The 14,259-nt window shown below is 36.3% G+C and overlaps 1 protein-coding gene across 1 annotated transcript in view; it reads right to left on the bottom strand.

The window, feature by feature from the left end:
* Positions 1–2,189: 2,189 nt before the first annotated feature.
* The window catches only part of LOC306847361 (uncharacterized protein), a 31,226-nt gene continuing 19,156 nt past the window's right edge, over positions 2,190–14,259 (bottom strand). The window contains exons 2-5 of the mRNA XM_079381271.1: positions 11,908–11,998; positions 9,046–9,740; positions 7,635–7,866; positions 2,190–5,925 (exon numbers count right to left, since the gene is read on the bottom strand). Coding sequence (XP_079237397.1) covers positions 5,759–5,925; positions 7,635–7,866; positions 9,046–9,740; positions 11,908–11,998 — 1,185 coding nt within the window. The 3' untranslated portion in view covers positions 2,190–5,758. The remainder of the gene's footprint in view (positions 5,926–7,634; positions 7,867–9,045; positions 9,741–11,907; positions 11,999–14,259) is intronic.

Raw genomic sequence — 14,259 nt, 5'->3', positions numbered from 1 at the left:
TTCCACCTCTTCTCCATCACTTTTTTCTCTCTCATTCTCTTGCTCGCTGTTTCTGTATCTACAATACCCTCTCTGCTCATCCTCTTCACACAGAAGACATGGACCATCTGTAAATATGACATGGCATGAAAAATATCTATCCAGAAAAGAACGCTTGTAATGTTAACAAGAAAACTCGCAATGAATGAAATCTACTTCAATTCTGAACTGATTCAGCATTCTGTCATAGAAAGGTGTATCATTATCTGCCTGGTATAGAACTCTCAGACTTTGATTCCAAAGGGCTAGTTCACTTAAAATTTGATCATTTACTCACCCTCATGTTGATCCAAACCTGTTTGACTTTTACTTTAACAAATGTTGGTAACCACACTGTTTTGGTTACCCCTGACCTCCAATGTACAGGCCAAAGAAGAAGAGGAAATATCTTTTAATGTTCCTCAGAGGAAAGTCTAATGGGTTTGGGACGAGATGAGGGGAGTAAATTATGACAGAATTTTCATTTTAGGCGAACTATCCCTTTAACTTGGAGACATGGCTCGCCTTTCATAAAATAAACTCGTATTTTCTAGTGTTAACTTCATCTTAAATGTTTTCAGTCATTACAGTTCAGATCTCTTACAAAGTAAGACTGCAAACTCTCTTTGTGTTTAATTCTACAGCTTTTCAAAGACCGTGAACAATTTTTATAAACGTGTGTGTGGTGGGAAGATTGTCAGATTTATCATCCAATTAATTTTATAAACATTAAAGTTGTGAAACGTGACGCTTACTTCACTTGCGTATTTACCGCTAATTAGAGAATAAATTGAACCTCCGCCCTGAGTATTACACCATTCATTAGACCTGCTATACGTGTAGAAATTAGACCAATTAGACAATTATCAGTGTCTAAAACAATGAGTCAATCAACTAATTTACAACAAATCACCCACCGTAATCACTGGCAAACAAGGCTTCTTCAGCCATCGTGTTGCGCACACGCACAGACCTCTATCTGTAAACTAGATATTAAAGTGATTGAGCTTGAGTGAAGCGCAAACTCTAGGCTGAGTATTGATTGATCACCTGCAGACGCTGCTCAGGTTACATCACGTGACATGCACACCAGGCGTGTTTCCGTCAGGTTCAGTGTCACTGTTGCAATCATGCGCGCTTGACCTTCACTAATATTCATGTAATTTCACTTGTCTTGATCAGAGTTGTATTTAACAATATCTGTCTTCGTAAGCACTGTGGTAGACTTAAATGTTATATTTTTATTGTCTGTAGATTAAATGAAATTGAAAAAAAAAAAAAAAAAAACTAGCCTAAATAGAAATAGATATGCCTATAATCATAAGGCTTGTTATACGGTTTATATATATATAAGATGAGTCAGCAATTAATTTAAAATGAAGGCGTTTTTGTTGTTGCAGTCATTCATTTCTAATAAAATGTATTATATATATATATATATTATATATATAATACATTTTATTAGAAATGAATGACTGCAACAACAAAAACGCCTTCATTTTAAATTAATTGCTGACTCATCTGACCTTATTTTTCTTTGTGAAATTACTTTATGGGTCAAACTTAATTGAATTCTGGAGAACAAATATTTTGCTTTCATATAGGCTACTCTTTATATTAGATTACAAGGGTTCAGTTCAAAGAATAAAAATCTGTGGAGTTCAAAAACCAGCTAAAAAACTAGGTCTGCAGCTATGGGTATATTCCTGTGTTATTTTAGTATTTGAGGTAGGCTACAATTATAGTCTTTATTAATATTTGTCGTTTCCATGTTAATTCTAAATATGTTTAAATGTCTATGTAGTTTTGTTAATTTTTAACCTTTGTTAATCTTGTTAACTAATTTTAGTTAATAACCATGTTCCAAATTCAGTGAGTGTTATTTAGTTATCCTCTCAAAATAGTTTTTTTTTTTTTTTTAAATACATTTTACCTTTCTGTAAAACTCCTGGTAGCCTGATCAATTAATGATGATGTTAAAATTGTGGCTGATGTTGCTTCTAGTTCATACATGACAGCAAATTAACTTAAGTCAAGCACATTGCATGTTGGATGCAGAATTCGAAGTACTTATTATACATACTACAAATACAGTATAGTAAGAGTAGTATAGTACTGTGTTATTCCATCATAGCCAGCTTCAGGCTTTTAACCAATTAAATCACAGCAGCTACAGACATAACCAATCAGGTTTTATTTAGAATAGAGTGGCATATTAGTGACAGAACTTTGCCTCTTTATACACAAATCAACCAATGAGAAAAAAAAAGGAAAGCAAAGAAAAACAAAAGTTCTTTAAAAAATGTGCATGTATAAAACCACGCTGGGTGACCATCAGACCAGGACCATGCTGGTCTGTGATTGGCACACAGACACAGGAAGGCCCGCCTCATATTTGGCTATGAATAGAAAGAGTGACAGGTTACAGTTAGAAATGAGTAGAAAAGACCACAACGCAAACTCAAAGTTCCACTGACGTCCATAACGTTAACACACAGTGACCTCCAGAATGTATGTGTGCATGTTTGTTGTTGGGAGGTGGACATGTGAATGTGTTGCTCACAAGATTAGATTGTAGGAGTGGTGGGGGTGAGAGCTGTGAATGATCAAAATATTAAACCTCCAGCACCAACAGCTTGTTTTGTACAAAAAATGTTAAACAATCATCACGTCTTAATACCTGAATTTCACATACTAATTGTAGGCTTGCAACTATAATGTTTGGCATGTAAGCAATTGATTAACATTATTCAAATCAATATTCCAATTAAACACTAATGATTGCTGAGGTTTTGTGAGCATTGATTGTTAAAGCCAGTCTCTTAGACACAACTGAAGACAAATCCTGAATAGATAGTTTTTTGTAATGAAGGTTATTGTGCTTCACTTTACTTCATCTGTTTTTTTGACAAATTAATTAAAAACATAAGCAATATAATTATTTTCTCAATAATTATAAACTAATCATTGCATTATTTTTTTCAATACATTTATAACTTTCTCTGTGTTTAGTTGCTGTAGATCAGTTTCAAATTCATTTCTATCTTTGTTTGGTCTATGTCTAAGTCTCAAGGTTAAAATGCTTCATGTTTCTCATTGTTTCACGTAAAAAGTGACATAACTATGCAAACATTTACAAGTCTTTATTTTACATGTAGTGGTGCAATGGCATCGCTGCTATTCTTTAGACAGCTACTAGATGGTGTACTTATTCAGTAGACTGAATATTACAGAACAGACAGCCAAGTAGAAAATGTGAATATTGGTAAAACAAACCCCCAAATATTGGTCAAACCGATTATCGGTCTGTAACTTTTATTCAGTGTCCAGGAGACTGGCCTTTATTACAGTAATTTAGTTAAAGGTGTGCTGTGATGGGTCAGAAATCACTCTAGGTTTTATTTACAAGGCCGAGGCTGTGATGCTATGTAACATGTTTTGTGTGTTTGTGCAATTGTCAGTGTCACATAGCAATTTAAGTGCAGGGAGAGGAGAATATGTCCCCACAACGGAAGAACTATTGGGGAGTGAAACACACTTGCAGATGCATTAAAACAAGCCAATATTCGCACATACATACTCGCGCACACTATCGGGACATGATCATACAGAGTACAATATTCAAGATACAGGTACTGTTGCACAGGTGTGACATTACAATCACAGACTGAAGTACAACCACCCCAATTGGGTCTCAAGGTTTCCCCCACCTTCCTAAAATATTCCATTGAGAACAGTGTGACGTCTTGAATGTGCTCTAGTACACACACCCAGTCGAATATGCTGGAGTGTAAAAAATCATCACCATGCATTCTAGACACATGATTTGTAATATAACAGGAAGCGTTATTTGATGTCACGTTTCAGTGTTATGGCAGCTTTACCTTCAGCGATAAGTTTATAAACAGGGATGGGTATAATTCTACATTACTGTGGATATAAAAAGGAAATTTTGGGGATGGAGTGCTGATACTGCACACAAACCGTCCCAGATTGGATATAGTACATTTACATGATCAGATATTTAAAATGATATGTGTTAAGACAAGTTGTCATCATTTCAGCGTTTTGCTAACATCTTGTGCTACAGCTGAGAGTAACACTGACATCACACCACATGACATGTCACATACATTCTGAGCATGTCAACCACAGAGACTGTTGTTGATAGCTTGTTATTGCTAATTCATGCATTTCTAGTCATTTTGTTTTTATGAATTAAATGTATCCTGACATAAACATCCAATAAAAAACACAATAAAAGAGGAAAAAGTGACAGTAATTTTGACCATCACTGAAATCGCACTACTTAAAGGTTTTCAGCTCCGATATCTTTGTTAGACGAGCTATTTTTCTCCCAAACCATTAGGTTTACGTTCATCAACCCCCTAATCTCACAAGTTCCTCATCAACACGTTCTTACAACATCCATCTTGAGCATGACCGTCCATCAGGGTTGTTTGTGAGTTTGTGAGTGAATGTGGTGGTGAGAGCGACTAACCTTGTGCTTTCAAAACAAAAACCAGACGCTTGACTAATGACTGGTGAAATACTAATAAACCTGAGCAAAGGTTTCAGCATTTCTCCAGGTTAAACTGACAAAAAACTGGATAATGATAGCATATGTGTCTGTGTGCGTTTCATTTTTTACTACAATAGCATGGTTAAAAGCTTGACAAAAATAAAGAGTCGAGTTGATATTTACACCGATAAAACCTTACTGCACAGCTAAATAGATAATATCCTTCACTATGAATATTATGATCACCATTTTCCTTCCATTCAGAGCTGCTGATATATTATTGATTATTACTAATGATTACTAGTCTTTATACAGAGCAGAGGAGAGGCTATTCCTCTGATTCTATGCATGCGCTCCCTCACAGCAAACCTTCAGTGTTTTTAATGTGCTGTGTACGTGTTTCGGGCTCCCTGCTCCAAACGGACGGTGCCGTCGTGCTGACACACGCTCTTACCAGCAGAGGGAGTCGGGCCGAGTGTATGCACCTGTGCGTGTGTGCGTGCGTGAGTCTAGGCTGGGGTCACAAGGGCACCTTAGACATACTATCGTACACATATGCGCAAGCACACACCCACTCGCTCTGCTCAAGCTCTGTTTCTAGCACCAGGGAAATGGAAGGCACCACACAACGTTGGATCTATGACCTTGGTGACAGAAGAGCATTTCGAGTACAGACTCCAAATTCCTCCTCTATTTCTGCCATGCAACTCTTATTTCTGCTTCGTTTTCTTCCTACCGCTTGACTTTTACAATCCCTCCATGACCCCAACTGTGTTCTTTTCCTCTCCCTCATTTTTCATGCGTTTTTTTTTTTCTTGCTCCCACAACATTGTGCAGGAAACGCATCTGAAACGCAGTGTCTTTACAAAAAAAGATTCAGGTCATAATTTCATAGAACAACGATCCTAAACATATCAATAATAACATGTTCTTAAAAAAAGTTCTCTTCTCTGTGTACGTGTAGATTCACGTCCCGCCCTCTCTGGCCCACCCCAAGCCCCACCCACAACCAATTCCATTTTTTTCTACATTGATCTTTTTCAGTTTGTTTTTTTTGAAAAAGAAAGTTCAGAGTCCGTGGAATGAGAGGCACTCTCATGGGAAAACAAGGGAAGAAAGGGATCAAAGGAAAAGGGGTGAGATGAAAAGAAGGAAGGGGGGGGGGCAGATAGAGACGGGACAAGGTTGGAGAGATAAACGAGGATGAACGTATGGATATTAGGCGTAGAATTCTTCCTGCTTGTCCGGTTTCTGGTAGGAAACGGTGGCTTGTTTAGGCTCCTCCAATGTGTAGCTGCCTTCATCTTTCTTTTTCATCCGGTAGACGAGTAACATTACGAGGAATGCTGCGAAGAGTGCTCCGACGACACCTCCGACAATCACAGCTGGAGAAAGAACAAGAGACATTGATTACTTACAGCATTTCAAATTCAAATCATTATGTTCTCTCCCACCAGCCATAAATGTGCAAATGTCTCTGGGTCAATGACGAAAAAAAAAAAAAAAAAAGTATTCAAGATAAAAGAAAATATGAATTTAAATAATCTTTTTTTTTTTTTTTTTTTTTTTTAAATCAAGTCATATCTTTTCATATGGTTTTGGGGGAAAAATAATAATAAATGGCTATTTACAATATTTTAACAAAATTGATTTACTGTTTATTTTTTCCTAAGAAATAATAACAGATTACATTTTATAATTTATAAAAACATTTATATAAATGAATACAATACAAGTTTATTTCAGAAATGTAAACATTTATTTTTAAATTTAATTTAAAAATGTAAAAATGTTAAGGATTTCAGGCATTGTTTGTATAAATTGATTTTTTTATATATTTTTAAACAAATCAATAGGACAATAAATATAAAAATAAATAAATTGTTATGACATTGACCCCCCTCTCATTATGCTGAAAATCTGACAGAATTTAGGGGATGCAACGCCAACAATAAGCACAACTACAAATGGACTCTTCTGAAGGAGACAGTTGATATCATTGACAGTTTCACTGATGTTTTTGAACCAAACACACTGCATGATAAAAACCAAACCAATGAAAAGACAGAGACAAACAAACATAAAACACATTTAATCAAGGCAGGGAGAGGTTTGAGTCTCTCTAAACTAAAGCTTAACTGCGGAAACTGAAAATGCAAAAAACGAGCTAAAATCCAACTAATTTCAACCTATAGCCTACGACTCCTACATCTTTACCTATGACCAGGAAGTCTGCAAATACAAAGGCAAATAGTCCTCCAATCAGAATGGCTGAGGAGAGAGAGACAGCATATCAGATGACAGAGAGAAACGAGAGGGGAGATGGAGACAGAGAGGCAGCAAAACAAACAGAGAAGGTGAACATGAACAAGGAAAAAAAGATAAAGAGCAGAAGACCGTGTTCTCCTCAGAGAGCTAAAATAAAGTCCACTGGAGGCTCTTGCTTGAGATCATAAAAGCAAGCTGTTGTTAAAGGGATAGGACAGCAAAAATATAAATCATTTTTGGGTGAACTGTTCTTTAAACAACTGTTACTCCAAATATAATACTCCTACTCCTACTACTACTACTACTACTACTAATAATAATAATAATAATAATATTGCTAACAACTAATGACTAGCTTTTGTGAAATGCTATTTCATGCTTGAACTTGAACACAATATTTACATAACGGTTGAAACTTTTGGGGTCAGATGGTGGAAAAAGGGGTTTTCTTTTCTCAAAGAAATTAATATTTTTATTCAGGAAGGATGCATTGAATTGTTAAAAGAGACAGTAAAGACATTTATAATGTTCCAAAATATTTATATTTTAAATAAATGATGACCTTTTGAACTTTCTTTTCATCACACATATATATATATATATATACACACACACACACACACACACATATAATAGGATTTTCAGTTCAGTGTAGTCTATTAATCTTATAAGCAACAGGGTGACAGACAAACCCTGTACAAAAATAAAAAATGAAAGATATATACAAGACAAATAGACAGACAGGTTCAAAGACAGAAGCCAAAAGAAAATGGAGAGACTGAACTGGGTTGTGGGAGTAGGTTTGAATGTGTCAGGCATCCCTCACCTATCAAAACTTCCTTCCTCTCAAGGATGTTCTTCTGTGGAAGTTGAGCGGCTGAGCTTCCAGCAGCATCTACTGTGTTACCAGTCAAATCTGGTTCTCCTGCCACGCCAGGCTCCCCTTTGCCTCTCCTGACCTCGTTGCCTTGGCGACCTTCATTCTCGCGGATTTCAAAATCACCACTTGGACCTGGTCCTGCAACTTCATTATTTACAGTTTCATCTGGTGTTTGTGTCTAAATGAGGAATAAAAAAGGAAGGAAAAATGATAACCCTTCACAATTGCACAACAGATCATATACAGCTGAAAAGAACATTTCCAGAGAAACAGAGGAAAACTGATGACCGACTTTTATGTTGAAGTTCTTGGTTTTAATATATTATATACTTGGTTTTTGAGAGTAGAATTAGCAAAAATGTCTGATAAATCATCTGATGAAAGTGTGGTTTTGATGCAGTATGCACATACTAAATCAATGGAATTCATTCACAAATGACAGAACAAATAATGCCACTCATTCTTTATTCTTTTATTGTCAAAAATGTCCAAAAACATTTTGGGGCCACTGCAATTGATCCCAAAGGGAATAAGAGAATACTTAAAGAGCAAATCATTCATGTCAAAAGCAATAATAGGATTAGGGATGCACATTATATTGGCACCATATCGGTTATTGGCCAATATGAGATTTGTTTTGTTTTTTTGTTAAATCCAGCTACACCTGTCGACGATGGATATTTAACTGTGCATTTCCACTATTTTAACAGTTAGATTACCTTTGACCACATGTAATGCTCACTTAAATGATTTATGATAAAAATGATTTAAAATTAATTTAATCTTTAAAACTCAATTTAACAATACTGTAATATTCAGATAATACTTATAAATGTAATCTTTAACAAGTCTCAAAATAAATATCCATTTTTAAATCTGTACATTTTTAAATGTTGTTGTGCCTAAATTCACTTGACGCATTTAATGATTTAAATTTTTAGTGTTTTATGTTTAATTAAAGATTAGCTAATTCTTAAATTAATTCAGATTTTAATATCAACCATTTATTAAAAGTAATTTACATAAATACTTAAATATTTACTTGAATAAATTACTTGCTCGGTATTGGCTGGAATTTTCATACTGGTGCATCTCTTGGAATATTATTTATTTGTTAATTTTATTTATGCATGTATGATTGTCAGCATATCTCTATTAGTCAGAATTTAATATTGATGCATCCTTACATCAGGTATTGTTTATTTTAGACAGAGACAGACAGATAGATATTTTTTATATCTTCCACTTATTAAAAATAACTACTGACTTATCTGCATTGACCAGAGTTTTCATATCGGTGCATCCTTACATGTAATATTATGAATGTTTTTTTTCTGTTTACTGAGGACTGTCTAACCTCTGTTGTGGTCATCACTGAACGAGTGCTGCTCTCAGTTGGGGAAGCTCTGCTGGGGGTAGTGTGTGGGGTCCGGGGTCGTACAGGGATGGTGCTCGGAGTGGTCAGGGCAGGACGTGGTCTGGTTGGCTTAGCAGTGGTGGGCGCAACGGTGGTTGGGATGACCTCAGTGGTTGTGATGTCCTCTGTTGTCGTCTCCGGTGTGCTGGATGCCTCTAACATGATGATTTCTGTAGTAATGTATAGATCCTCCTCTTCTTCTGTGGTGGCGAGGTCCTCCAGGTCACTGGTGGCCAATATAGTCTCACCCAGAGCAGTGGATGAGTCCACGAACACTAGAGGAACATCAGTCAGCCGGGGGGCAACCGTAGCTTTCGACCGTTCTTGTTCTACCTCTCCGTCTTGCACTTTATCAGCATCAGATTCCTGTTCTCTATCCTGTTCCTTCGCCAGGCTCATTTCCTCCTCCTTCGCAAGCTCCTCCCACTTTTTCTCACTCTCCAATTTGCTGTCTCTGTCTACATCTTGTCCCAAGCCGCTCTCGCGTTCCACCTCAGGTGGAGGTGGGCTACTTGGCTCGGCAGCGGGGGAGGCTGAGGGGGCGGGGCCAGTGGCCTGTGTGGTAGAAAGTGGGAGAGACTCTTCTGTAGTGACCGCCACACCTGCTGCAGTTGGACTAATGTCCATATCTGGAACTGGAGGCACAGAAAACAGCAATGAAAACACAGTGAGACAGGGTGAAGGAGATCAATACTCACAGCCATTTTAGTGTTAATGTGTCATATGATACCTTGCAAAAGCGTCTGCAAGGCTTCAAAGCAACCTTTAGATTGGTCAGCAGGAATGTGAACATCCCCATGGCAACATATGAATAAAATATCAATAACCTTGGTAAGAAATACACATGCACACACACTAGAAACAAAGAACAAAGCAAGCACCTCTGCAACACACAAACTCTGCTCATAAAGCGCACACACATATACTGTGGTTCTTTACCTACAGGCATTCTTATGTCCCAAGGGTTGATTTTTATTAAAACTAACTGATTTCAACAGATAACAGATTCTTCTTCTTTTTATTAAATGAAGACCACATTAATATTGTCTTAGAAACTTCACCTTTATTTTTTGCTGTTTTATGTTTCAAATGCTTTAGGAATAGATTTGATTGTTTATCCTTGACCTTGATGCTTAAATTATGAAAGGCCATCTTAACAATAAATATAGTTTAAAAACTACGATAATCTAAACAGACTAAAATAATCAGATGAAAATAATTAGTGAAGATGTTTCATTTATATAATCATACAGTATTATTACAAGTTGCGATGTCATTTTTACCATTGTAAGTGTAAAGGAAAGAAATGTAAATGTTACCCTTTTTACTTCTTTTACATGATCTATATTGTTGATCTATATTGATTTTTCAATCAATTGCAAAAACTATGCAAAAAGACTTAAATATTATTTAAAAAAATCTGAAATTTAAGATGTATAAAATGGTACCTATGAAAATGATCTGTTTATCCCATTTTAGTCCATTTAAAGTGCATATTGCAGGTTAATTTTTTTTTCAAATTAATATATAACCTTGTATGAAAATATATGAACCATTAATGCAGGATTTGAAAATGTTTTACAAGACGCGAGGGCACAAATTTAAATGAAAAAGTGAGGCTTTCCTGGACAGCAGACAATTGCTATTGCCTGATTGCATTCGCTAACGTGTGTATATCTGTAAGCTAACACTGATCTCTCACCAAACACCTGCCCTGTTCTCCTCACATCAACTCAATTTGACTTCTCTGACCGTTGTTCTGTCTAATCCTGGCCTGTCCTGCTCTCTTGGCTGCTTCGCAGGCTCATAATTTTATCTGTGATCCGTCATACGAGTGTAAATACACATTTAACATTTCCTCAGCGTCCGAACTGTCATTGCAATCCATTGTTTGGTTCCATTGCTTTAAATGGACCGCTCTCCCTTTTGATGCGTCACTTCCGGTTTTGCCGCGTTTCAGATGCGGAAGTAAAATTCTCTCACAAAAACTACCCCAGAAGCCTTAATAGCGTACTTTAAAGTATATTTTAAAGAAAATCTAGTTCCTACAGTATTTTTCTATACATCGACTCACTGGAGTCTCTAACCTGCAATATGCCCTTTAAAATGTCATGTCCACCTCAGATTTGTATTAAACACAATACATCACTTGAGACGTGATGGAAATGACATTGTGGTGGAAATTCAACAAAATGAATTTCAGCAAAATCACAGAAGTCTCTTGTGAGATATTTATGTCCCCCGTTCAATAACATTAGCGTTTAAATTAAATAATGTGTGAAAAGCGTGTTTGAAGAGAGTTTGTTTTCTAAACGACCACAGGGCCAAAAGAACTCTAAAGAAACACACAAGCACTAGCGGATATTGGCCATCCACACCCAGATTCCTGCTGATTAAGTGACCTTATTTACAGTAATCTGATTACTGAGGATCAGATGATCACTCACAAAGACACACACACACATACAAATATATGAAGAAGTGCTCTTTATTTACAAGAAAAGAAGGGCGGTTTTTACTGTCAGTCTGTGGGCATCAGTTAGCAGAGGCTAAAATAAATGTATGAAGTTGTGGGAGGAATGTGAGACAGAGGGGCTGAGAGAGAGAGAGAGCAAAGTGAGACAGAGCAAGAGATGAAGAGGGGGATAAGGCGTTGAGTTGTGAGAATTATACCAGCTGGTGAGGGGATTGGAAGCCCGGGCTGGACTTTTAAACAAGGCAGCTGTGACCTCGTATTCACACTCACACATCAGAAACATGCTAAAGTGACACATACACAAACACATCACATATCAAACTCACAGCCAGAGCCGGATCCAGAGAATAAGTCCTCATCGTCGTAAAATCCATCTCCAGAACTCTCATCGCTTGGTCGAGATATGCGACGCTGTGCCTATAAACAAGGAAAAAAAGAAGTCAGAAACATTTGTGTAAATCTACCAGAAGTGGAATGATAGAACAGTGCATTGTTTCAAAACCAATATCAGATTCACTGTGTGTGTGTTCATGTGTAAGTGTGAAGGGGTCTAACGTGGGGAGCCGTTTCATCGAGAGGCCTGTTGCTAGGGGCAACACTTGCCTTTAACCCAATTTCTTAAATAGGGATGAAAATTCAGCAGAAAAAGAGCTCTTGACTGTCCTCAGACCCAACGTGTCACATAAACGAGAAAACTGTGTTCATCAAATACACAAAAACCCTAATGAAACAAATTCTAAACAAATTAGTAGTTCCCATAAAACATAAAAGTTTTAGAGGCCGTTTCTGGCAACAAATGTCCTTTAAAAATATTGAATGCAAGTATAGTCAGCAGCCAACGTGTTCAGAGTGACGCTTTCAAAAACAACATTACGTAACACCTAACCATTGGTGTAAAGCACTTCTAACCCCCTCTTCTGAATCACTCTTTACTCTTGTTGTCACTTTCCTTCCCCCCCTCTCTCATGACTGGTTGGTCTCCATCCCAGCAACACCCCATAAATACTCAGACCCATAAACTGCCCTCCTAATAATCTGGCCCCAAAATGCTGTCAGTCATCAGCATGCACTTAAACTTAAGAACATCATCCACAAACAGACACAATTATAACTGTGCCCAGTTCTGTATCAGGTCTAATTACATATTATGCACATAATGTAGCCTATATTTATATGCCTTCATGTTTTGCACTGTAAGCATGTGTGATTCACTAATATATATATATATATATATAAATATTTGCTATGAAATGGTTTAATACATTTAAATAAAGATTCCCATACTGTTTTTTTTACAGCTCTTTAGATTTAATCATTTTGATTTATATGCACATACACTGCAATAACTTAAATATATACATACAAATAAATACATATTATATACAAGTTATTTATAACATTAAATCACTAAGATTTTCTTTAATGTTTTTGAAAGAAGTCACTTATGCTCAGCAAGGCTGCGATACGTTGATCAAAAATAAAATAAAAGTCAAAATGATTAAAATACTGTAAAAATGATTACAATGTTTTCTATTTCCATATTTTAAAATGTAATTTATTCCGGTGATGGCAGCCATTACTCCAGTATCACAAGATCCTTCAGAAATCATTCTATGTTGATTTGGTGCTCAAGAAATATTTCTTATTTTCAATATTGTGCTGCTTAATATTTTGCAGAAACTAAGGATTCTTTGATGAAAAGTAAAAAACAACAACATTTATTTGAAATCTTAATCTTTTGTAACATCATAAAAGTCTTTACTGTCACTTTCGATCAGTGTCTTTCCAGAACAAAAGTATTACTTTCTTTAACAAAAACACACTGTTTTTATTAAAATATGTAAATAAATGAACAAAAATATATTGCCATTACCATTTTGAGGCAAACAAACAGTTTGAAACGCATCAGGTTTATACTAGAAACATATTTCTGTCTTAATGCTCTCATATTCAAATATAGTATATAGACAAGGAAGGACCTTTAGGGCATTATAATAGCCTAATAAAAAGCACATTTAAATCACCACAATATTTATGATGCATAATGTTACATTACTGGCAAAATCTTTGCAACTATTGTGACTATATCCCCCTCTCTAGTGCCAAACACATACTAGCAATCTGAAGCAATTCCAGTTACTATTTTAGTCATTTTATCAACTAAACCAGCTCTAAATTGTGCTATGGATTTGTGCTGATCTTTTTTTAAGCACAAAGTGCATGTGAACACCAGGGAATCAGATCCTACTGTGCCTCAATCTGAACTGCTATTAACCACAGGCCATTCAGTAAATGCAATCAGGTCTAATGCGATTTCCTCTCCAACCTGTACAACACTCAGAAATACATGCTGCAGATGCATCGGATCTCCTTTCCAAATCACATATGTCTCTGCAAAACCTGGTGCTCAATATACAAGACTAAGCCAGTATGCATATTTGAATAGATTGTGTGTTTGTGGATGTCTGTGTATCCTCCCCTGTAATGGTGGGGTTGGTTTGTGGTGTAATTTGGTCTACGATATGATTAAGGGGTAGAATTGGCTCGCACAGCAAGGGTTCTTTCTCAAACAGTTTGTATGTGTGGGTGTGTGTCTGTGCGTACAGATAGAGAGGGGGTGTGTGTAAAAGCTTTTTAGAGTCAAATGTAAATATAACACCCATCCGTCTGGCGGCACA

The sequence above is a fragment of the Barbus barbus genome, assembly GCF_936440315.1.
Source record: "Barbus barbus genome assembly, chromosome: 27".
Classification (NCBI taxonomy): domain Eukaryota; kingdom Metazoa; phylum Chordata; class Actinopteri; order Cypriniformes; family Cyprinidae; genus Barbus; species Barbus barbus.
This window is presented reverse-complemented; position numbering and strand designations above follow the sequence as displayed.